The sequence below is a fragment of the Rutilus rutilus genome, assembly GCF_951802725.1.
Source record: "Rutilus rutilus genome assembly, chromosome: 4".
NCBI lineage: Eukaryota > Metazoa > Chordata > Actinopteri > Cypriniformes > Leuciscidae > Rutilus > Rutilus rutilus.
This window is the reverse complement of record NC_140212.1, coordinates 14,569,209-14,590,491: the sequence shown is the minus strand read 5'-3', so window position 1 is coordinate 14,590,491 and position 21,283 is coordinate 14,569,209. Positions and strand designations below refer to the sequence as shown.

The 21,283-nt window shown below is 36.4% G+C and overlaps 1 protein-coding gene and 1 long non-coding RNA gene across 2 annotated transcripts; both read left to right on the top strand.

Moving 5' to 3' along the window:
- The first annotated feature begins 315 nt into the window (after positions 1-315).
- On the top strand, positions 316-5,341 carry LOC311289187. Its single transcript, XR_014627074.1, has 3 exons — positions 316-944; positions 1,865-2,078; positions 2,931-5,341. It is a non-coding gene; the product is annotated as an uncharacterized lncRNA (long non-coding RNA).
- A 6,072-nt stretch (positions 5,342-11,413) lies between these two features.
- On the top strand, positions 11,414-13,406 carry lepb (leptin b). The gene is made up of 3 exons (XM_084408378.1): positions 11,414-11,425; positions 11,662-11,803; positions 12,771-13,406. Exons 2-3 carry the CDS (start codon positions 11,666-11,668, stop codon positions 13,137-13,139), a joined length of 507 nt encoding a protein of 168 aa, XP_084264504.1. The 5' UTR covers positions 11,414-11,425; positions 11,662-11,665; the 3' UTR covers positions 13,140-13,406.
- The last annotated feature ends 7,877 nt before the right edge of the window (positions 13,407-21,283 follow it).

The window sequence follows — 21,283 nt, the reverse complement described above, 5'->3', positions numbered from 1 at the left end:
ACATTGGAGCTGAATGGGTGAATGAATGAATGAATAGGGAATGAGTGAATGGCTGCTTCACCCTATGGCTGCCTATCGGTCGCTGCTATGGAGAGGTATGTAATGGTGATAAAACCATTGCAAACCCGATAAATATTTCCAAATCAAGTGTTTGTTAGCAGAAGAAATTATAACATGTGCATGTACATATGCATGTAGCACTTAAAACAACTACGACAGAGGCACTATTTCTTCTTTTTTGTACGCTTTCTATGGTAGAGCTCCCCACTAAACACGCGAGGACTCACGAGCTCTCCAGACAGATGACTGCTCGCGCTCGGCACTTTCTATTTTTGTCCTCGTGGCGCTGTTTCTGCTCTTACTACCATTTTTTGATTGCGGGCGGGAATAAAACAACCCGGAGAACAACTCTCCTCTGCTCTGTCCCTCACTTTGATATTTATGTAACCTTGCCCGCTCCTTAAAATAGTCGTAAAGTCGTACCTGCTCGTGCGCCACTCGTCCTTGCGAGCTTTACACTCTCTGAAGAAGAAAAGAGGAAACATAATAAAAAGAAGAAGACAATGTAGGGGGAGGGAGCGAATCAGAATATTATGGATTGATACAAATAGTCGCTTGCGCCAACCCTCAGCCAGAGTTGAATTAATGTGTTACTATTTTTGGAACGCCTGTGTTTCCAGGGGAAACCTAATGACGCAATGACGTCAATGCAGGTCAACAGCAGACTGGAGGAATTGAGCGCTTCCATTAGATTTTGCAGTATTTTCCAGAAACGCGGAAAGGACAAAATGGATTAGTTTAAAATGTATTAAAACATCAGAGTGTAATTTGAAAACATTAAAGATCAATGTGAGTGGAGCACATTCGAATCTATTGGAATTATTATTACAAAAAAAAAAGAAAAAAAAAAGAGATCTCGTCTTCCTTGAAGCATCGCTCACACGGTAAGTCTGACATGTATTTTCTTTTAACGCTCACGAATCCGCGTTGCCTTGTGTCGTCCCCTTTAATGGGGCTTGGTAGAAGCATTGGTAATGTATTTCTGACTTTCTAAAAGACAGTCTGATATATGTTCTGTCTTCATCTGTAAACTCAACACATGCAGAAAACACCCTGTTTCAGATGGTTTCTATGGAGCGGGTTATAAGCGCCTATAAATGAGCTATAACGCGCGTGCTTCGCCCTGCGTCCCTTTGCGCGCTTTTAAAACCCATTTAGAGCTATTACAACTGTTGAAACGTGAATCATTTCGTAGTGCTTACTTATCTTCGCTTGAAATCGTCTGAAATTGCTTCCAATTATTTAATTGCGTTTTTCAAATGCTGACTCGTGACTGAATGTGGTGTGGAACAGGCGCCTGCGAGTATGCATAGGAAAATACAACGCAAACACGCAATATGTTAACCGCCCGATTCGTAAATGCTTTTATGTGCTTTATAAAACAGCTAAAGGTGTGGGACAGTGGCATGTAGGCTATAGAACTGAAATAATTAGTCAGTCATATCCACTTCCATAAACACGAACATGATTTTCGTCCGGTACTAACGTTACACCAAACCGACTAGGGTAGCGCAAAAGCATTAGCAACAAGTACTATAAGGATTGTATTATAAACATTCCTGTTTTGTGCAACATACTTGATTAAATGTAACCATTGAAACCTTCTTACAAACATACATGGGAAGCAAACACCCTCGCAATAAAAGAGAAATGTTACACACATGCTCACACCCCTAAAACAACTACACTTATACACACAGAGAAAGAGGGGTATTGAAAGACACCCAATCAAAAAAAAAAAAAAGTGATTTAAATATTCTCTTGTGGAAAGTCATATTTGAATAAGTTAAATTTTATGTTTCAGATTACAAGCACCTGTGTTTGTATCATCGGTGTGACGAAACCCCCTTCTTTTCCCCATCTCTTCCACAAACTGTGGGTGTGTGCAGCACAGGGCGTTCACCGCGGCGGGTGGGTTTCAGCACCGTGGACAGCAGCCCATTCAGCACAACGGACAGCAACCGTTTAATTAACACGCCTCCTTCAATCAGCCCGAATACACCACATCAGCCATGCCAGTACGTTTGTCTTTGCGTTACTCAAAATGCACGTATGTGTTTCATTTCTCAGTGATGGTCATTTACACACAGTGTGAACATGGAGATAAACACGGGTTAAAAATGATTGGATAAAGGCCCATTAGATTTTGGTGGTTGATTTGGGCGACTAAAAAACCCGCTAAAGTCGTTAAACGGAACTGTGGCAGAGGCGCAATCAGAAAAGGGAGGAGAGCGCGCATGGGAGAGCGACACTTTTACACATATGACGCATTTAGTGAGGTAAGCCTAACGGATGCCTACGTCATCTACTCCGCTGGACCCCAACCATCTTTGGCCCAGTAACAAATAAGACGCAGAATACAATGCTATAGAAAGGATCGGATGAAAGGGCGTTTCACATCTGACACAAGACAGTTTCGGGGTGCATTTTGGCAGATTTTCACAGGTGAAATTATGCTTGAACTTGCGCAAATATGGGGTGCAGGAATGGGTTTCTTACACTATGCGCGAGAACGAGGAGCGTAGTTAAGTGGACTAACCTGTGACGCGTGAAGTTTAGGCTGCACGTCATAAACGCAACAACCGATGCACAGAAACATACATTTTTGGTAATTTAGGCTGGACAATCAAAGAGCGCAAGAAACAGTCAAGTAATGGTGCTCATTCTGTGTAATTGAATCATTTACATTGTGTAATTGTAGTAGTTTAAATTAAAGCCGTTCCTGGTTTCAAACTGTTAACCTATTTGAGACGGATAAATATGTGTGTGTTCATTATTGTTTTTAAGAAATAATTTCTTAATGAAAGAAGGCTGACATTCACATTTCATTCTCTCTCCCTCCCTTTCCCTCTCTCCTTTTCTCTGTTCAGATATACGAAGCTGATTTCCAGGTCCCTGTCTTGTCCTTTTCAGGTCTTTTTGCGGTCTGGGCTTGCTGTTCCTTGAACCAGTAGCCAGGAAGCCCTTACCCCAAAAAGTATCTGCAGAGGACCACATCATCTTAACAGATATATCAAGCTCTCAAAATTTCCATCAAACGCCAGATTACTGAAAAAACTGCCCTTTTTGCATAACACACTCAAAAATCTATTCACATTTAAAAGCTAAGCATTTCTAAACCCGCCATAACCATCATGGTACAGTATTTTGCATAGATTCAACAACACATTTTGCTGTGGAAGATTTACAGACCTTGTACTTTTTTATATAATTTGACTTCCTATCTAAAATAAACCCAAATCCTGTATCAAATAAACAAAAAACACAGTATAGCTGAAGGAGAAGTGAAACAGAACCTGTGCAGAAATTAAGGCAAAGCCCTTACACTACATCAGCCGTACGTTTGTCTTTGCGTTTCTCCATATGCACGTATATAGTGTTTCATTCCTCAGTGATGGTCATTTACATACAATGTGAACATGGAGATAAACACAGGTTAAAATGATTGGATAAAGGCCCATTAGATTTTGGTGGTTGATTTGGGCGACAAAACCCCCCACTAAAGTCGTTATAAGGAACTGTGGCAGAGGCGCAATCAGAAAAGGGAGGAGAGCGCGCATGGGAGCGCGACACTTTTACACATATGACGCATTTAGTGAGGTAAGCCTAACGGATGCCTACTTCATCTACTCCGCTGGACCCCAACCATATTTGGCCCGGTAACAAATAAGACGCAGAATACAATGCTGAGATACAATACTATAGAAAGGATCGGATGAAAGGGCGTTACATCTGACACGTGACGGTTTCGGGGTGCATTTTGGCAGATTTTCACAGGTGAAATTATACTTGAACTTGCGCAAATATGGGGTGCAGGAATGGGTTTCTTACACTATGCGCGAGAACGAGGAGCGTAGTTGGTTTAAGTGGACTAACCTGTGACGCGTGAAGTTTAGGCTGTACGTCATAAACGCAACAACCGATCCACAGAAACAAACATTTTTGGCAATTTAGGCTGGACAGAATACAATCAAAGAGCGCAAGAAGCTCATTCTGTGTAATTGAGCACCATTAAAAGCATTTAAAAGCTAAGCATTTCTAAACCAGCCATAACCATCATGGTACAGTATTTTGCATAGATTCAACAACACATTTTGCTGTGGAAGATTTACAGACCTTGTACGTTTTAATATAATTTGACTTCCTAAAATAAACCAAAATCCTGTATCAAATAAACAAAAAAAACACAGTAGGTGAAGGAGAACTGAAACAGAACCTACATCTGTGCAGAAATGAAGGCAAAGCCCTCGCCACAAATGTGTCGCACAAGATGAACTGTGATGCATTTAGCAACTTCAATCTGAAAACAACCAGATCTTAACTTTTACTTGTTGGCCGGAGTAACTGATACTGCTGAGTTAGATTATATTAATGTGTAATTGCAAGATGTAAGAAATCAATTCAAACTATAAGGCCTGTTTTATTTCTCAAAAGATCCATCTCAAAAAGTTTAATAAAAAGGATCATTCCATCAATATTGGTCAATACTGCACTAGTTTCTTAAACATGAAACAGTACATTAATATATACAATTTATTACATATGTATTGTTTTTTTCAGTTGCATTTTATTGTTTGTGGGTCTATGCAAAAAAAAAAAAAAATCTGACATTTATTTTTTGCCAAGAGCATTTATCCCCATAACTTCCTGCCCATTCACCGGGACACCAGCTGAGTGCTTTTGCCACGTGACTCTACTGTCCGCAGGCCTTTCTGTTGTTTCCGTTCTTCTCTTGGAGATCATGCACTTTACAAAAAGGGAGACCATATGCTTGACAGACTGTTTAAATGAGGCTCACCCAAATAAAGACTTAATAAATATATGTATCAAGTCTCTGTTAAGCAGAATTTTCTTTGTAAAGATAAGGTTTATGATATTACATCAAACTGAGAACTTAGAGAATGTAATCTTATTATTCAAAGTATTTCTTATTTCTTTTCCTTTTTTTAATAAACGCACAATCCTTCCTATACTAATGACGGTGTGACCCTCATATTGGAGATGGGGTTAGTCCATTTGAATTATGATTCAAAAACATGGCACACAATTTGTGTCACCATTTAGCCCTGGGAAATAGAGCAGTGCTCCACTGTTGTGGAACCACTTTTTTTGGGTCTCCATGTTGTAACGGACCTAATGAAGCCACTATTATAGACTTTGTTAGGAGTTTTGAATTTGCTAATAAAGGTTTTATTTTAATCAATTATTTAATTATTCCTTATTAATGGTATTTTGTTAGAAAGGTTTTAAATGTAACCAAAAGTTGCAATTAAAATATTGATGTTTGGTGCATTTCAGTGTTGTGTGAATCTTTCCTGCATGCGTATCTCTCTCTAGCTGAGTGGACTTGCATGAAATAAATGAATAAAACGTGATGCAAAGGTTGCAAGTAGAAACTGGAACGCTAATCAAATACTGTACAATATGGAATTTTGCACTCATAACTGTTATGCTTATATAACTGCACACTGCATAACTGCACTCTTATATCCTGCTTCTTATGAACAAAAATGGAGAAGCATTGAGTACATACTGGACAATTCAATTTACATTTTCTTTTTTATAAGGGAATATCCTTTCTAACTGTTCAACTATTCCCTCCCCTTCTTTTGACTCATTTGTATTTACCCTGATCTTCTGGTTTCTCTCTTGCATTTGAAACTTGACTCAGTGAAACCTCCTACAGGTCAAATTGAGCAGTGCGCTTTCACTCAGTTCAAGAGAAACAGACCGCAAGAGTTGAGGGAGTGCTTCTTTTTTTATCCTCCAAGTTATAATAATTTCTCTTCTCATCAAACAGTGCGGTTTTGCCTATCATAAAGAGTTTTTTAAAATGAAACAAATGGCTGAAATACACTAAACTTTTATGCTCAAATAATCAAAGAACAAGGTAAAAATATATATATATAGTTTGATCTAAGAGTAGAGAGTTGACTTTGATTCCATTTCTATTTATTTAAATACATTTTACTTGTACAGCACTTTGCATAGCTCTCCAGGCTCAGTTCTATTATGTACAGAAAATGATGTACAGTTTTCTGCAGACACTGATCATAAAATGTGATCTGATCTTCACAAGAATAGACAAACACAGTCTGCCAAAACAAATAGCATGGCAACAAATATACAATTTGTATATTTGCTGACCTATTCATGAGCTTTTCTGGAGCAGTGCAATGCAGTGATATTTTTCAAATGCTATGGAGGTGACCACGCTTGATGAAATCAGTACATGCAATCACACTATGAGCCTTTGTTTAGCACTCAACTACTTTGTGAAAAAGAATGCATTTGGAATAAAAGTGCCCCTATTATGCTATTTTAAAGGTTCCTAATCTTGTTTTGAAGGTCTCCTAGGTCAAAAAACAATTACATTTTCTCATTTCTCATACATTGCACATCACCACATTTTTTCAATGATTCTCAAACGACTCATCATATGAATGAGTCTCTCTAAATCCCTCCTTTCTCTGCTCTTCTCTGATTGGCCAGGTGGCCCAGTTTGTTGCGATTGGCCCACCGTGCTTGCTGGAAGCTAAACCCTATCATCATAACTAAACTTCAGCTCAAGGGACTTCCTCAGTCCTGGACAATTGAACACACTGTAAAGACAGTAACAATGGCGTCAATTTTACCATATCAATCCGAGCGTGAGTCAGATGATGAAGCATTGAAAGAGCTAGTTATTCAACCCGAACCTCCATCGCAAGGATGACCTGAGCAGGACATTTCTCAGTGATACATTACTCAGTTTGAGGTACATTATGAGATGTTGCAAATGTAATTCCTCACCATCAGTATTAACAAGTGTATGTCCATCATCTAACTATATTTCTAATTTATTGCGGTGCACATGCGGGAACTGTATTAATAACAGCCGAGCGCTAACGTGAATGACTGATGTAACATTAAAGTTTGCAAAACAAACCTTTATCTTTACTCAAAGTAGTAAGAACAACAGACAATCTGCATTAATAGATACAGTTTTAGGGAATAGTAGCCACAGCTGATTTCCAAAATTATTTCAGTAAGATGTAATAACGTGAGTTAGCCGGTTAGCCGGAAACTTAAGCTAACACAAACCTACCTAGTTTGAACACTCCGTAAAAAATGTATACATCAATAATTATTCATACTTACAGGTTGTGATTCTGAGAAGCAAGCTGGTCCAAAAAAACTGGGTACTGACCCATCTTTCCAGAGCAAGTGTTTTGCGAATCCTGCTCTGAACTCTGAAAATGACGTGTTTGAAGGCGGGACAAGTTGTTCGCGGACGGACAACGTGCAACATAGGCGGGCATTATGAAAATTTATTTTCTAGTGACGTAGAACCGTAACGCGGTGGGATTCGAATTACAAACGACTTGTTTGGGTGGTTCAGAGTCGATTCTTTCTTTTGAGACAATAACTTTATTTATCGATTTTACAACTTTGCACAAAGTTAACATTCACAAACAGCTATATAACACACTGCATGAAAGGGAATATTAAAAAAAAAACATATAGGGCCACTTTAATAAACCCAGTTTCACTGTGATTATTCTTTGCTATTCATAACAGGTTGCATCCTTCATACCGTATCACATAGACATGGGTGTCCATATTTGGAGAGTTTTACATATCCTGCCTTCGTGCAGCACATGATTTCCAGATAAGACACATCCTTCACCCCTCCACCCCAAACAGAACAGTTTTGAAAAGTTTGGTTAGGACAAAAGCAGACTGGAATCGAGTCTGAACAATTAGTGCTAGGCACAGATTTGGAAATTACGTAGAAATATTTCTCTGTGTCAATCATTTAATCATAAACAGATGGAAATCCTGGACAAAGTGCAAGTCATAGGATAATCGTATCCAAGCTGACTGAGCAGAATCAGACCAACCCCATAAACAGACTCTCACATGGACCCACAAGACCACATGATTTAATAAAAACCAAATGTAACATTCTCATGAATTATTCCACCATTTATCCTCACCTCAATGACATAATGAACACTTGCTGTTGTAGAAAACACCCAAGGAGGAGGAAACATGCACCAGTGGATTTTATATGAATACCTTTCTAATGATTCCATTTTCTTCTATTTCACCTCATTAAAGCATATCTACCAGACTATTAAATACAGGAAATTGCTGTATTTTCCCACTGTTTTTGCTGGCTCATGTTCTTGACGGTTTATTTGCACAGTAATGATGACCAAAGGAAGCTGTGACAAATGATTCAAATCCTCAGGCTTTTATGAATGATGCTATAAATCTGTGTCAGCCTCCTGAACTGCAGTCGGATTTGGATATCTGGGATTAAACTCTAACCTCTGACAGTAAATTGAGGAAAGGGACAGGAAGTGAATATGCGTCACATTAAAATTCAAAAGAAAAAAAAAACAAGCAGAGGTTTAATGAACTGTCTATTTACGGGAAGAACACTTTATTACCATCAGTCACTCAGTGATGTCAAATGTCAGCCAGAGTTGAACATGTGCATAAACTGTTTGTTTTGTAAGTGAATCAATATGTAGGCACATTTGTCTACAAAACCAACCAATTTTTTTTGCACAAATCAAAATGTTTAAGATCATGAGACACAATAATGAATTTGTTTTATGTTTAATCGGAAACGCTTGCATGTCCATGTACACAGCATTCTGTATTTCAGGTCCAACAAAAGTGTATCACATCCGTTGCTTCCATCTCTCACACATTACTGGATCTCAATGTAGCGTGTTAATGTGTGATCAAACCGACAGTGTCTGAGCACGAAGAGGCCAAATGGACTACCGGTAAGTGAAAACAAAAGACCAGAGCTGGATCTTAATTCCTCGTTATCACACACACACAGACTCTAAAAGCACATGGTATGCGTTTATGTGTGAGTCTGAGTGGGTGTGCCAATGAGTTTGTGATTAAAACATGAATTACCTTTAACGTATTAAATTATTTGCTCAGTAACAAAGCTAAAAAGACAAAACAGTTGACATGTAACTCTGTAGACAGAATAGAAAAGTTATATCTGAATAGAAAATAAGTATATTGCGACAAACAAAACCAATTAGGGTTTACGGTAAGAGTGCTGGGACTGACCCAAAGCCTTTTGTTTGGCAAAAAAAACTGTCATGTCACTGTTTTCTGTGGGAGATTACCGGCTGAATCACACAGGGTCCAGACTAGTCGCATTAAGAGCCCATAGAATCAAAACTGGACTTGTGTGACTTTTGGTCCATGTTTGGTTGCCTTGAGGTCATCTCTGTACTCCTAAAATATGACTACATTATTTCTTCGTTTAACAGAAGTATGAATTAAAACTGTATAATAGTCTTTCTTTTCCATGAAAACAAATAAAAAATATTGATGAAGTATCTTGAACTTTTACCAATTTTAAATGACAAAATATTGAAAAAAAAAAGAAGGAAATATGCCAACAAAGGGAAGAAAACAGTGGTTTCATTGGGTTACTAATGTTAACAAGTTTACTTCAGGTCTGCTTCTGTCAGAACACTAATAATTAACATACAAACAAACTGTTGAATCTACTTATAACTATCTACTTTTACAGTAACAACAGAATAGGCTATACAATTTCACTTACTACATACAATTTACTGGGTGTGTAACATAGGCTATATGTAAGACAATACACTCATTATTCAATTGTGTCATGCAGAACTGAAAGCCATCTGCGACTATCAGCACATACACTACCTTTAGATTAAGAAAGTTCAGATAGCAACTACACAGTATTCTATTCGGCTGTAGATATCCACCGTCAAGTCTTTGCTCATCTCTAGAAAAGTAAAACAACTTTCAACCAACATTCAGCTGAAGCAATGTGAAGCCAATGAAATCCAAAGCACATAATTTCCAGGAACTTACACTGAAAGCCTTCGGGAATTACATCACTGACACACACACACACACACACTCATTCAAACAAGTAAAAGTATTCAGACAGACGAGAGACAGGAAACACGCATGAGCATGAACACACAGTTCAGAGTATAAAGGAATGTAAGACCATTCCAGCCAGCAATCCAGTTTCATCCAGAGAATTCATAAAATGCTTCGTCAGGTTTTGCCTTACACCAAGAAGATCCCCCCAAAAAAACTCTACTGGCCATGAGACCTTCGGCAATCATGCTAGCTCAAAAGTAGTGATACAAAAACACTCACTAAGTAATAAACATGAATCTTTTAAAACTAAGTCATGAAGTATTTATGAAATGATACAGAGTCACAAACAGCACATTCTGACCATGAATCATGATCATGATGTCCACACAAAAAAAAAACATTGACACATTTACCAGGCGACAAAGTGCCAAATAATTTGTAGTTTTTATTTGTAATGTGCTCAACGCAAACCAGCTCTTATTATCTTCGCCTTGTTTAATGATTTGAATCTTGAATCTGAATTCTTGTCTGAGATTTTTTCTGCATCCGAATGAGGTAGGAAGTAAACAAGGCACGTCCGAATCATGTGATTGTATCACATCCTTTCTACTGAGATACATTTATATATGATCGATTTCTGAAGGTTACAACACAAGGAATTCACAAAGCCTAGTTTTTCCTCAAGCACTGCATTTTAATTAGGCCTTGTAACAACACTTTTACATAAATGCCAAGAGAAACAAGAGAAGAGATTTTTCCTTTTCAGTTTCTCATGTTTGTGGTCATTATCGTGCATCATTTTATCCACGATAAATAATTTAGTGACTTATACAGTACACTCAAAATATTAAGTTGAAATTGCAGTTAAATGTTGTACTTTTTCCTTCAAGTTCTTTTTCCCCATGTATAAATGTAGGAACTCCCATAGGGGGAAAAATCTTTGTCCTACTTAGGGTCACATTATAAAAAAATAAATGGGTGAATACAGAAAACAATACATCATTTGTTGACTGTTTACTAAAATGTTTTCTAACATTTTCTATAACAGGAGGTATAATTCAAGTAGTTCACGACAAAGACTACAGTATAAAAACATTCTTTCCATGCAACCGTTTTACAATAAATGACTTTAAACCATGATAAATGCAGCTGAGGTTTTAAATGCTAGATTATTTTGTTTACTGGCTATATATTCAACTTACAGAGACAAATATTTGGGTGGAAACTTCTGTTTAGAGAATAACACTTGAAACATGGACACTTTACTGGAAGTATCCTTTACTGGAAGTGTTCTTACCTGGAGCCCCTGGGTGCGATGTCACGGACCAGAACGAGTGGACGGTGTCTTCAAAACTATGGCAAACCAGACCAGACCGGCGCAGGGTGATTCACAGGGGCAATGAGTCAATCATCCACAGCTATAAAAGGGAGAGTCCTGCTTGAGTTTCTCAATATGCACATCAACACACCAGAGGTAAGCATTCACTCATTCACACAGACACTCTTGTCCACATGGACATAAAACATCCCAATATGACCTTTATGTCAATGAGACTGATAAAATATTAATTCTTGTAACAATTTAATTCATTATTTTACTGTACTAAACAGGGTAACTGTATTGATTTAAAAGTTTTTGATACGTTTGGATACTCTAACAATGCATACAATTAAACGTGACTTATGACAATATGATTTGTTGTTTTGCAGAAAGATGCATTCTTCCCTGATCTTTTGCCTCTCAATGGCAGCTCTGGTGTCTATTAGCATCAGCCGACCCACAGTTACAGAAGACAGGATACGAATCATGGCCCGAACCACCATCAGCAGAATTAAAAAAATCAAGGATGAGGTAAATGTTCTGCAGAGATTTAATCAACTTCATGTCGCTCCAAACCGTTATCCTTGTAACCTTTCATTTTTCTGTGGAACACAAAAGAAGATTTTTCACGGGTCAATAAAACGTGGGCCACCAATGACTAAGTTTGCAGTTTCTTTTCTGAGACAAATTTCTCTTGTGTTCCACAATAGAAAGAAAGTCATACAAGTTTGGAATAGCATGAGGGTGAGTAAATGATGACACTCAAGTTATTTTTGGGTGATCTATAAGTGGAACAGGAGCATGTAGCTTGACTTAAAGCTTTTTTATATTTTTGAGTTTTAATTCTCAGCCATTTAAAACATAATGGCCCGGTTTCACAGACAGGGCTTAGACTAAGCCAGGATTAGACCATAGATCAATTAGGACATTTAAGTAATTTTTATAAACATGCTTAGAAAAAAACATTACCGATGTGCATCTTAAAACTAAAAAGGCACTGATATATTTTTAAGATCAGTCAGTGCAAGTTTATTTCAGTGGAAACAGCTCAGACTTACATTTTAGTCTAGGACTAGTCTTAAGCCCTGTCTGTGAAACCAGGGGATAATTCCATGATTAATATTCCATGAAGTGATGTAAATTCATAGTTTCATTAATCTATTTTTTGAATGGCAATGGCAAATTAGAGCAGTTCATAATTCGATGAGTAGAAAATAATTTCTTTCTTTATTGGGCTTTATTTTTGGCATTCAGTTCAACTCATTTCATTTTGGGAGCATATGAGCACAAGCTGTAACTTTGTCTTTTGTGGACAAAGAAACTAACTTGCACAGTGGGAAATTAAAGTCAAGCTCTGTACTGTCATTGTACATATACAAGAAAATGAAATGTAATTATGTATTGCAATTGTAATATGACATCTCTTGGACACAGTGGGTAATTAAACGTATTCATCAATTCAGCACATTAATCTCTAAATCTAAATCTGTCTCCACAGCACTTCCAGATTTCTCCAGAGATTGATTTTGGCCCTGACATTGACACCCCCATTGATGGTCTCACTTCTATTTTCGTTCACTTGAGCTACCTGCAGTTGAGGCTGCGAGTGCCTCCAGCCCAGCACCTACAGCAGGTCCAGGTGGACTTGGAAACTCTCCTGAGCACGTTGGAGGGACTGGCCATCTCACAGGGATGCCCCCTGCCCAACCCCGAGACCCCAGTGCACAAAGAAGAAACTGCCTTCCCCGTTACCTCCAACTACCTGTACCTCCTTGAGCTCCAGAGGTACCTAGAGAAGCTCTGCCTGAACATGGACAAATTAAAATGCTGCAAAGACACGGACGTGGCTGAGACTTTTGTAATCTGAAATGTGTAAGCCATGCATCATTCATTCTATGCATCACTCTCAAAAACGCACATGCACTATAGGCCTAGTTCTCAAAATTATTTGTTAACTTATTAGACTTGATTAATACTTTTTGAATTTTCCAATTTGTTTTTTTACACTACAGCTGTCTATTTTCTAAACTCTATTTTAATATGTTTGCACATGATGATGTTTTGTAGCACTGGGAAAGTTGAACTTGCCTGTAGATGTTTATTGTATTTTTTATTTCAATGAATGTTTTTTGTATTTTCTATGTTGGATGTTTTTTAAATAATTTTTTAAGACAAGAAAATATCTTCACAAAAATCAACATTCTATTCTTGATTAGAATAGATTCTGTTGATTGATTATATTCTTGATTCTATTCTTCACAAAAATCAACATATTTTCTATGTTGGATTTTTTTTTAATAATTTTTTAAGACAATAAAATATCTTCACAAAAATCAACATTACATTCCCTTTTCTTATTTTTTAAACAGAAAGAAAAAAATGTCAATAAAAGTAGGTCAGAAAATAACTTTATATGATAGGCTATATGATCAAAATCTGTCATTTTGAATGGTTTTTAAGGTTTACTATACAGGCATCGACTCATACATTGTGGTAGATTAGATTATTTTACTAGATTTCTCATAAAACAAGGAGGAGAAGCCCTAACAAGCCCAGTAGCCCACAGACAAAAGTGAGCCCACTTCTTATTTTATTTTAAAATGTAAAAAAAGACAAAGCATGCGTGAAATAATTTTTCACAGCAAATGTACATTTCTTATTGTAATTTTGTTTGGAGTCAATCAAATATTTAGTTCTTGAATTTTTTTGTGAGGACGTGATCAGGACTTCCAAAAGATGTGATTTGTCTAGAAACTGGTGATGACATTGGCTGAGTATTTGTATAGGCAAGACACTTCAGGCAAAGCCATTGTTTTTTCATGCACTGGGTAACTTTGAGGTTTTGGGCTTTAAAGGCCCTTTTCTTAAAAACAATTATTTATTTATTTTCAGAAATCTCCATTTCAGAAGCACTTACATCAAACTTTCCAGTTGTATTGCTATCTGTATTATGAAGGGTTTTACTGAGGGTTTTGCTTTTTTCATATAGCCTAGTTTATATTAAATGATCTCCCTAAAAACAAGGTGAATTTTTTTCTGGCTCTTGATATATCTGGTATGAAGTGATAAAAAGAGATATCCAAAAGACTCTCTGTAAAAACTTTTTAACTTGAATATGTTAACAAAATGAAATAATTTTCAACATGGTTTTATAAAGAGTTCATATTTCTGTTCTGGAAATGTATGCAAATTGGCACATATTTCATCAGATAGCAATTTATTTGCAAATTTAAACAACATTTCGGATTATTTCTATATCTCAGATCAACAGATTATTAAATCAAATGCACCCTGATATAATTTATTCACTTGCAGTTTAAAAGCAACATTCAGCATTTGAAAGATTTAGTCACAAAGATAGATAGAGTAAATAAAAATTATTAAGCCAACTACAAACCACCACATTTTATATTGCTTTGACTATTTACGGTGGTTTGTAGTTGGCTTAATAATTTTTATATACTCTATCTATCTTAGAGACTAAAATATATAAATATATATATATGGTTGTCATGTTTCAGCCTGTTGATGGTAATCTCTAACAGGTGGATTAATTAATGCTAATGGTGATATGAGAGTCAAATGTGTTGTCAAATTGTATTGTCGCTTAATATTGACCTTTGCTCTATGCTTTTTGACTGTTCATGGTAAACGAAAGCACATTCATTGGCTAATTCAGGAGTTTGTTCTGAGTTGGGATGTTCGTAACAGTTGTAAGTTCCTGCTCACTCAGAAAACACTAATAATTAGACATATTGACGCATTCACTGCTGTTTCAGGCTTTAAAATGAATTCAGATAAATCTCTATTGTTTCCCCTCAAAAATTCCTCTAAATAGAGAATATTTAACATATCTCGGCAGAAGGTTATGCATACTTTATCATTTGATGTGCCTCCATATGGTGATTAAGGATTTAGATAAGATACTTTATGACTTTATTTGGAGAAAAAGGCCACATTATACTTAAAGGTGCATTGCGCAAGAGTCTGAGTTTTCGCAGAACTACGCCCCCTCTGGCGGCAAGCGAAACTGCAACCAGAGGTGTGCACGCTCACGGACCACACGCACACGCACGCTTGCACGAGCTCGAGCTGGTCATAACCCAAGGAGCATCAGCCGCACAAATCTTTTGTTTACAATCATAATGTCTTCAGAGGTAATAAAGTTTTAAATCTGCAAGTAATTTAAAATATGTGAAAGGAAAGGCAATTGAGTAAATAACACACTTATGTGTGAGGGAAAAAAATGGGGGTAGTAGAAAACTTCGTTTTTTATTCCCATCTATCTCCATGTTGAACTATGTGTTTACTGTATCCACTTATGACTATTATTATGGAAACACGTTCATGAACAATATAAGTTATAACTTTGTAAAAGCTCAAAATTGTAATCATGATACCATACCATACACAGTCGGTCAACAAAGTACACCCAAATGTCTCAAGGTAATAAACAATCAAGTGGCACTATGACGTTACCATAAAAGCCAAACAGGCTAATCCGCCGAAGATTTGCGGGGGTTTAGCCTGTTTTATTGATCAGCTAAGTAGCATATTCCAATAGCAATACATCGTAATTAAGCAGTAATTTGCTCAAAATTTGTGTCTAAGTATCTAACTTATATATCAGCATTTTATATCACAATCATTCTGAACCTGATCACTGACAATGGTAAGTTAGTAAAACCTATTCCGATTGTACATTTATCTAGCTTACGCTAAAGCATTACACATTTTATGGATCGTCATTTATTGTCATTATTGGCCGTATCAGACATTAGAGAATGGGATATATCTTACCTTTTTATCAAGAAAAAAGCCAACTGAGGATCCCGTTTGAGCCCTAGAGCAGACCGGAGATCTCTCCACATTTGTTGAAAGCCTTCCCTATGTTTACTCTCGTCTTACCCCGACGCCTGTCTGACTCCAATTTGGACCTTTTGGTTGCACTAGACAAAAGTTCTCTTTTTTTTATCTTACGTGGAGTTTGCGTTGGTGTTTGAAATGAACTACAAACTTCTCTTCTCTGAACTTCTAATGAACTTCTCTTAGAATCCATTTTCTACGGAGAATGGCGGCGTCGGCGCATACACAAACCTGCCAGACATATGAGTGTGCCGTGAACGCGCATGACGTCACGCCCAGTCTCAGATTCCGACCCGAATCCCTCTTATTTATTTTACTGTACAGGATTATAGAGGCAATCGCAGTGATCAGAGAAGGGCTCAGTCAGCCCATCAGGCAATTGTTTAAGCATGTATGGGTTAGAAAACGGGTATTTTTAACATGAAAAGTTGCGCAATGCACCTTTAAAAAAAGGAGGTAATTTGTAACACTAAAGAGCTGAGGGGCTTGAGGACTGTGTTCTTCAAAATGTAATGTTTGATAGAGTTTATCAAGAGAAAGTCTTTGGTCTTATTTCCTAATTATATATTTAATAGGGTTTACACTTTTTGTTGAAGTGTAATTTTTCTGTTGACAAAATCCCTGTTAAATTGGCCAGTTTTTACAGGCAAGCCCTGCTAGCATAGAAATTGGTATATTTCTCACCACACAATTATTTATGGAAAAACAAAGACATACTATTTAAAAACAAATTACTATTCTGGTTCAGTGAAGGGGATATTTTAGTAAGGTATTGGTTAATTCCAATGGATATGTTGTCATATAGGCCTAGCCTACTGAATATCATATACTGGATTTATTTCAGTTACCGGTTAAACCAAGAGACTTTGCTATTGTTCTTGATGCAATTCCAAAGAGTGGTGTTACTTTTAAAGAACTAGTTCAGTGGAAATCAACATGAATAATCTTTCTGGAAATATTTGCATCGATAATGTTGATATTGAAAAAATAAAATCAATGTAGCAATAAGGTTATAAGAAATTCTGTGTCTTTTCCTGCAGCAAGATTGTTTGCTCTTCTTTATTTGCATGGGACAAAGCTAAGTTTTATACCAATAACAAAATTAAGGAACTGTCTTAAGACATTCTTCATAGAATTTATCCTGTTACGCACGTTTTGGAAAGATTTAAACTCAATATTTCATACAAATTTTGTGGACAAGAAAAGTATTTTGCATCTGTTTTTTTTTTTTTATATATAATTATTATTATATCTACACAGTATTATTTTGGAAAGTTTTATAAATCGATATGAATAGAAAACTGGAGTGTAATAGATATTATTTAATGTGCTTTTTTATTTTCTGAATGATCATTTGGAATGTAAAGAACATGTTATACAGTTATTTATTTTATCAGGAAAATATCATAAAACAAATGGGCTTTTTTGCAAACCACATTTTTTCACATTTTATAAATGACTTTAAATTATACTGAAATAAATGTTTGTTTTTTTTTTGTTTGTTTTTTGGCAGCTAATGTTAATAATGTGATAATCTGATTACAGTAAAACCTTGTTCTTGTGGCATTGAATAAAAAAAAAATAGTAGGCTACTAATAATAAAAAGCATTCATCATAGGACTCTTAAAAAAAATCGGATAAAGTGTAGTAAACACTTACCAGCAGCAGTCTGTGCTGCAGAGTTGTCCACTCGCTCACTGGTAGGTTTGTAGTCTGCACTCGTTTTTGAGCAGGTAACGTTACTTAAACGGTCCAGGTATACACACTTTACACATGTGATATAATTTTCATGAATGTCGCTGCTTCCAGTCATCTTCAGTACACGTTTCTCTTAGTTGTGTGATACTTAAGCGGAAACAGGTAACGTTAATAGTCGTAGTTCTTGTTTTAAACTAACAATTTCGCTATAAACAAACACTAAACTGCAAAAGTCACATATTTATCGCCACTCGACGAAATTTAAATGTAGGTTTAGTAACATTTCAATGACTGTAAAATACTAGGCTATATTTGATGTAGGACGATGGCACGACCATAGACATCATATATGATGTCTATGGGCACGACGACCGACGGTTATTTTTCAAACAAACTGACAAGCACGTGCATGTTCTAAAACTCCTTGGCGCGCGCCACAGTAGCTTACTATGCTTTATACAAAAATGAATAAAATAAAAACATTTAATAAGATCACAAACAATAAAACGTAGTTTTGAGAGCTTCACAATAAAAACTAAATATTTACAGTAGTTTAAAATGTCTCTTTATTGTCTATATGAAAAAAATTGGCAATAAATAAAAAATATAGCTGCGAGCAGCGATTACGGGCCCAAGCCGGTGGCACCGCAACCCCGGTGCCTTTAGTTACCTAAAGGCACCGGGGTGGCGGTACCGCCGGCTTTGGCCCTCCATCGCTGCTCGCAGCTATATTTATATATATATATATATATATATATATATATATATATATATATATATATATATACACACCGTTCAAAAGTTTGGGGTCAGGAAGATTTTTTATGTTTTTAGGAGAAGTCTCTTCTGCTCACTAAGGCTGCATTTATTTGATTAAAAATACAAACAAAAACAGTAATATTGTGAAATATTATTCCCATTTAAAACAGCTGTTTTCCATTTTAAAATATTTTACACTGTAAGTAATTTATGTGATCAAAGCTGAGTTTTCAGCATCATTACTCCTGTCTTCAGTGTCACATGATCCTTCAGAAATCATTCTAATATGATGATTGATGGTCAATAAATATTAATTATTATTTTCAATGTTGAAAACAGTTGTGTACAGATTTTTTTTCAAAATGCGTTGATGAATGTAAAGTTCAAAAGAACAGCATTTATTTCAAATACAAATTTTTTTTAACATTATAAATGTCTGTACTGTAACTTTTGATCAGTTTAACTCATTCTCGATGAATAAAAGTATTGATTTATTTTATTTCTTTCCCCCAAAATTTAAATTTAAATTATTACTGACCCCAAACTTCTCAACGGTAGTGTTTAATGTTACAAAAGCTTTAGATTTCAGATAAATGCTGTTCTTTTGAACTTTCTATTCATCAAAGACTGTACACAACTGTTTTCGACATTTAAAATAATAATGAATGTTTCTTGAGCATCAATCATCATATTAGAATAATTTCTGAAGGATCATGTGACAGTGACGACTGGAGTAATGATGCTGAAAACTCAGCTTTGATCACAGGAATAAATAACAGTTTAAAATATATTAAAATAGAAAGCAGCTGTTTTAAATTGGAATACTATTTTACAATATTACTGTTTTTGTTTGTATTTTTAATCAAATAAATGCAGCCTTGGTGAGCAGAAGAAACTTCTCTGTTATGTGCGCGCCACAGACTGCACGCACGTCCGCTTAGAGTTCCGCCTTTTGCATTCCGTCAATATTACGTTATTAGAAAAATATTTTTTTAGAGAATCGATTTTTTGACATTTGTGAATCGATTCAGAATCGTCCACGTCCGCATCGCGATGCATCTAAGAATCAATTTTTTCTCCCACCCCTAGATTTCATACAACAGGTTAATAAACAGTTACAATTAAGTCACTTACATTTTAGATGCAATGTTGACTGTTTTTGTTCTGTTTCAGCAGCGAAAATAGTTAAACAAAGATCACGGCAGAACCATCACGCATCACGTGTTTTCTCATAACTGAACGATTCAGCATTTTTAACGAATCGGTTGACTCAAAGATTGAATGATCAATCCATAAACATCTGTCTTAATCATGATCGACTCATTCGAACGAATCGTTTGAACGAATGAATCAATGACTCGCTTATTAAGATGGATGCCTGGCGACACCTAATGGCGGTTTAGTGTTGTTTAAAAGCATCATTCTTTCCCACATGTGTGTGATTTGTGTGTGCAACATTATCATTATTTTTCTTTCACTATTATATTAGCGATTTAAAAGCACCCACTCGTGTCACACATCGATTAACCGGTGGGAAAATATCCTCAGACACATACCTAATAAATGTATATTTAAATACAATATTGGCCTACCTGGTAAAAAGTTTTATATACTATTTTGATGTCCTTTTGGACACAAGAGGGCAGTATAGCCCTATGTTTGCTTTTTTGTTGAACCAAATAGCACTAAATAGCCTGTTTTTAACTTTTTCATTCTTCTTGAATTGCAAAAACAGAATAAAATGGGTTTAGTTGTGATATTTGTATACTTTTATATAGAAATAAATGGTATATAATTACATTTTTAGAAGATTTTTACTTTAATCCCTCGCCATAGCAAAACCGTTTGAGATATTTATTATCCATTCACAATTTAGCATATTTAATGTAGTTTCATCATGTTGAAAAAGTTTGGTACGAATAAAATAAATAGTTTAAGAGGAGTGGCTAAAAATTCAGAGGCTGATTTTGCAAAAAAATTCACATTCAGACCAAAATATCTGACTTCCTGATGGCCAGAGCTATTGAATGTAAATTAGAAAGTTGTCCGGCTTGATGAGAACAATATACAAACTATTTTTTCTTTACTGTAGTTAAAAGTAACCCCCCCACTTTTGTCAAAAGCATGTTGAAAGTGACACACTTCCTGCTGCCAGTTGGTGGCGCTATAACTTTGACTCACAATAGCTACATCCATCTGATCGGCCTCTTACCACGAACACACTGCTGAAGTTTCATCAAGATCAGTTAATGTATGCAGAAGTTATTCCACTTCCGTGTTTCTCTTTTCTCGCCATAAATTCGATTCCTCGCCACAGCCAAACCGTTCGAGATATCAAAAATCCGTCCGCAATTTAGCATCCTCAAAGTCTTGACTACATGCACACCGAGTTTGAAGGGGACACGGTGAATTTTCTAGGAGGAGTATTTCACATTCCACAGCAAGCGTTTTCCAAACAACCCATAATAGCCGACTTCCTGTTGGGCTGGCGTAAAACTTGACCGGGGTAAAGTTGTTCGGCCCGATGAGATCTATATGTGTACCGAGTTTCATATTAATTCATGCGAGCGTGTTTGATATATGGATCAAGTTTTAGAACCCCGTTCAAGGGGGCGCTGTTGAGCCCCCCAGCCACGCCCGGGTACCAGCTTCAGCCCGGCCCTGATGGCCGTGGGTTCTGACCTGTGT

What these genes read in the sequence shown, in the direction of transcription:
- lepb (XM_084408378.1), top strand. Translation starts at nt 11,666, where the DNA reads ATGCATTCTTCCCTGATCTTTTGCCTCTCAATGGCAGCTCTGGTGTCT. An exon ending in TTAAAAAAATCAAGGATGAG is followed by an intron (nt 11,804 to 12,770) that starts GTAAATGTTCTG and finishes CTGTCTCCACAG; the next exon opens with CACTTCCAGATTTCTCCAGA.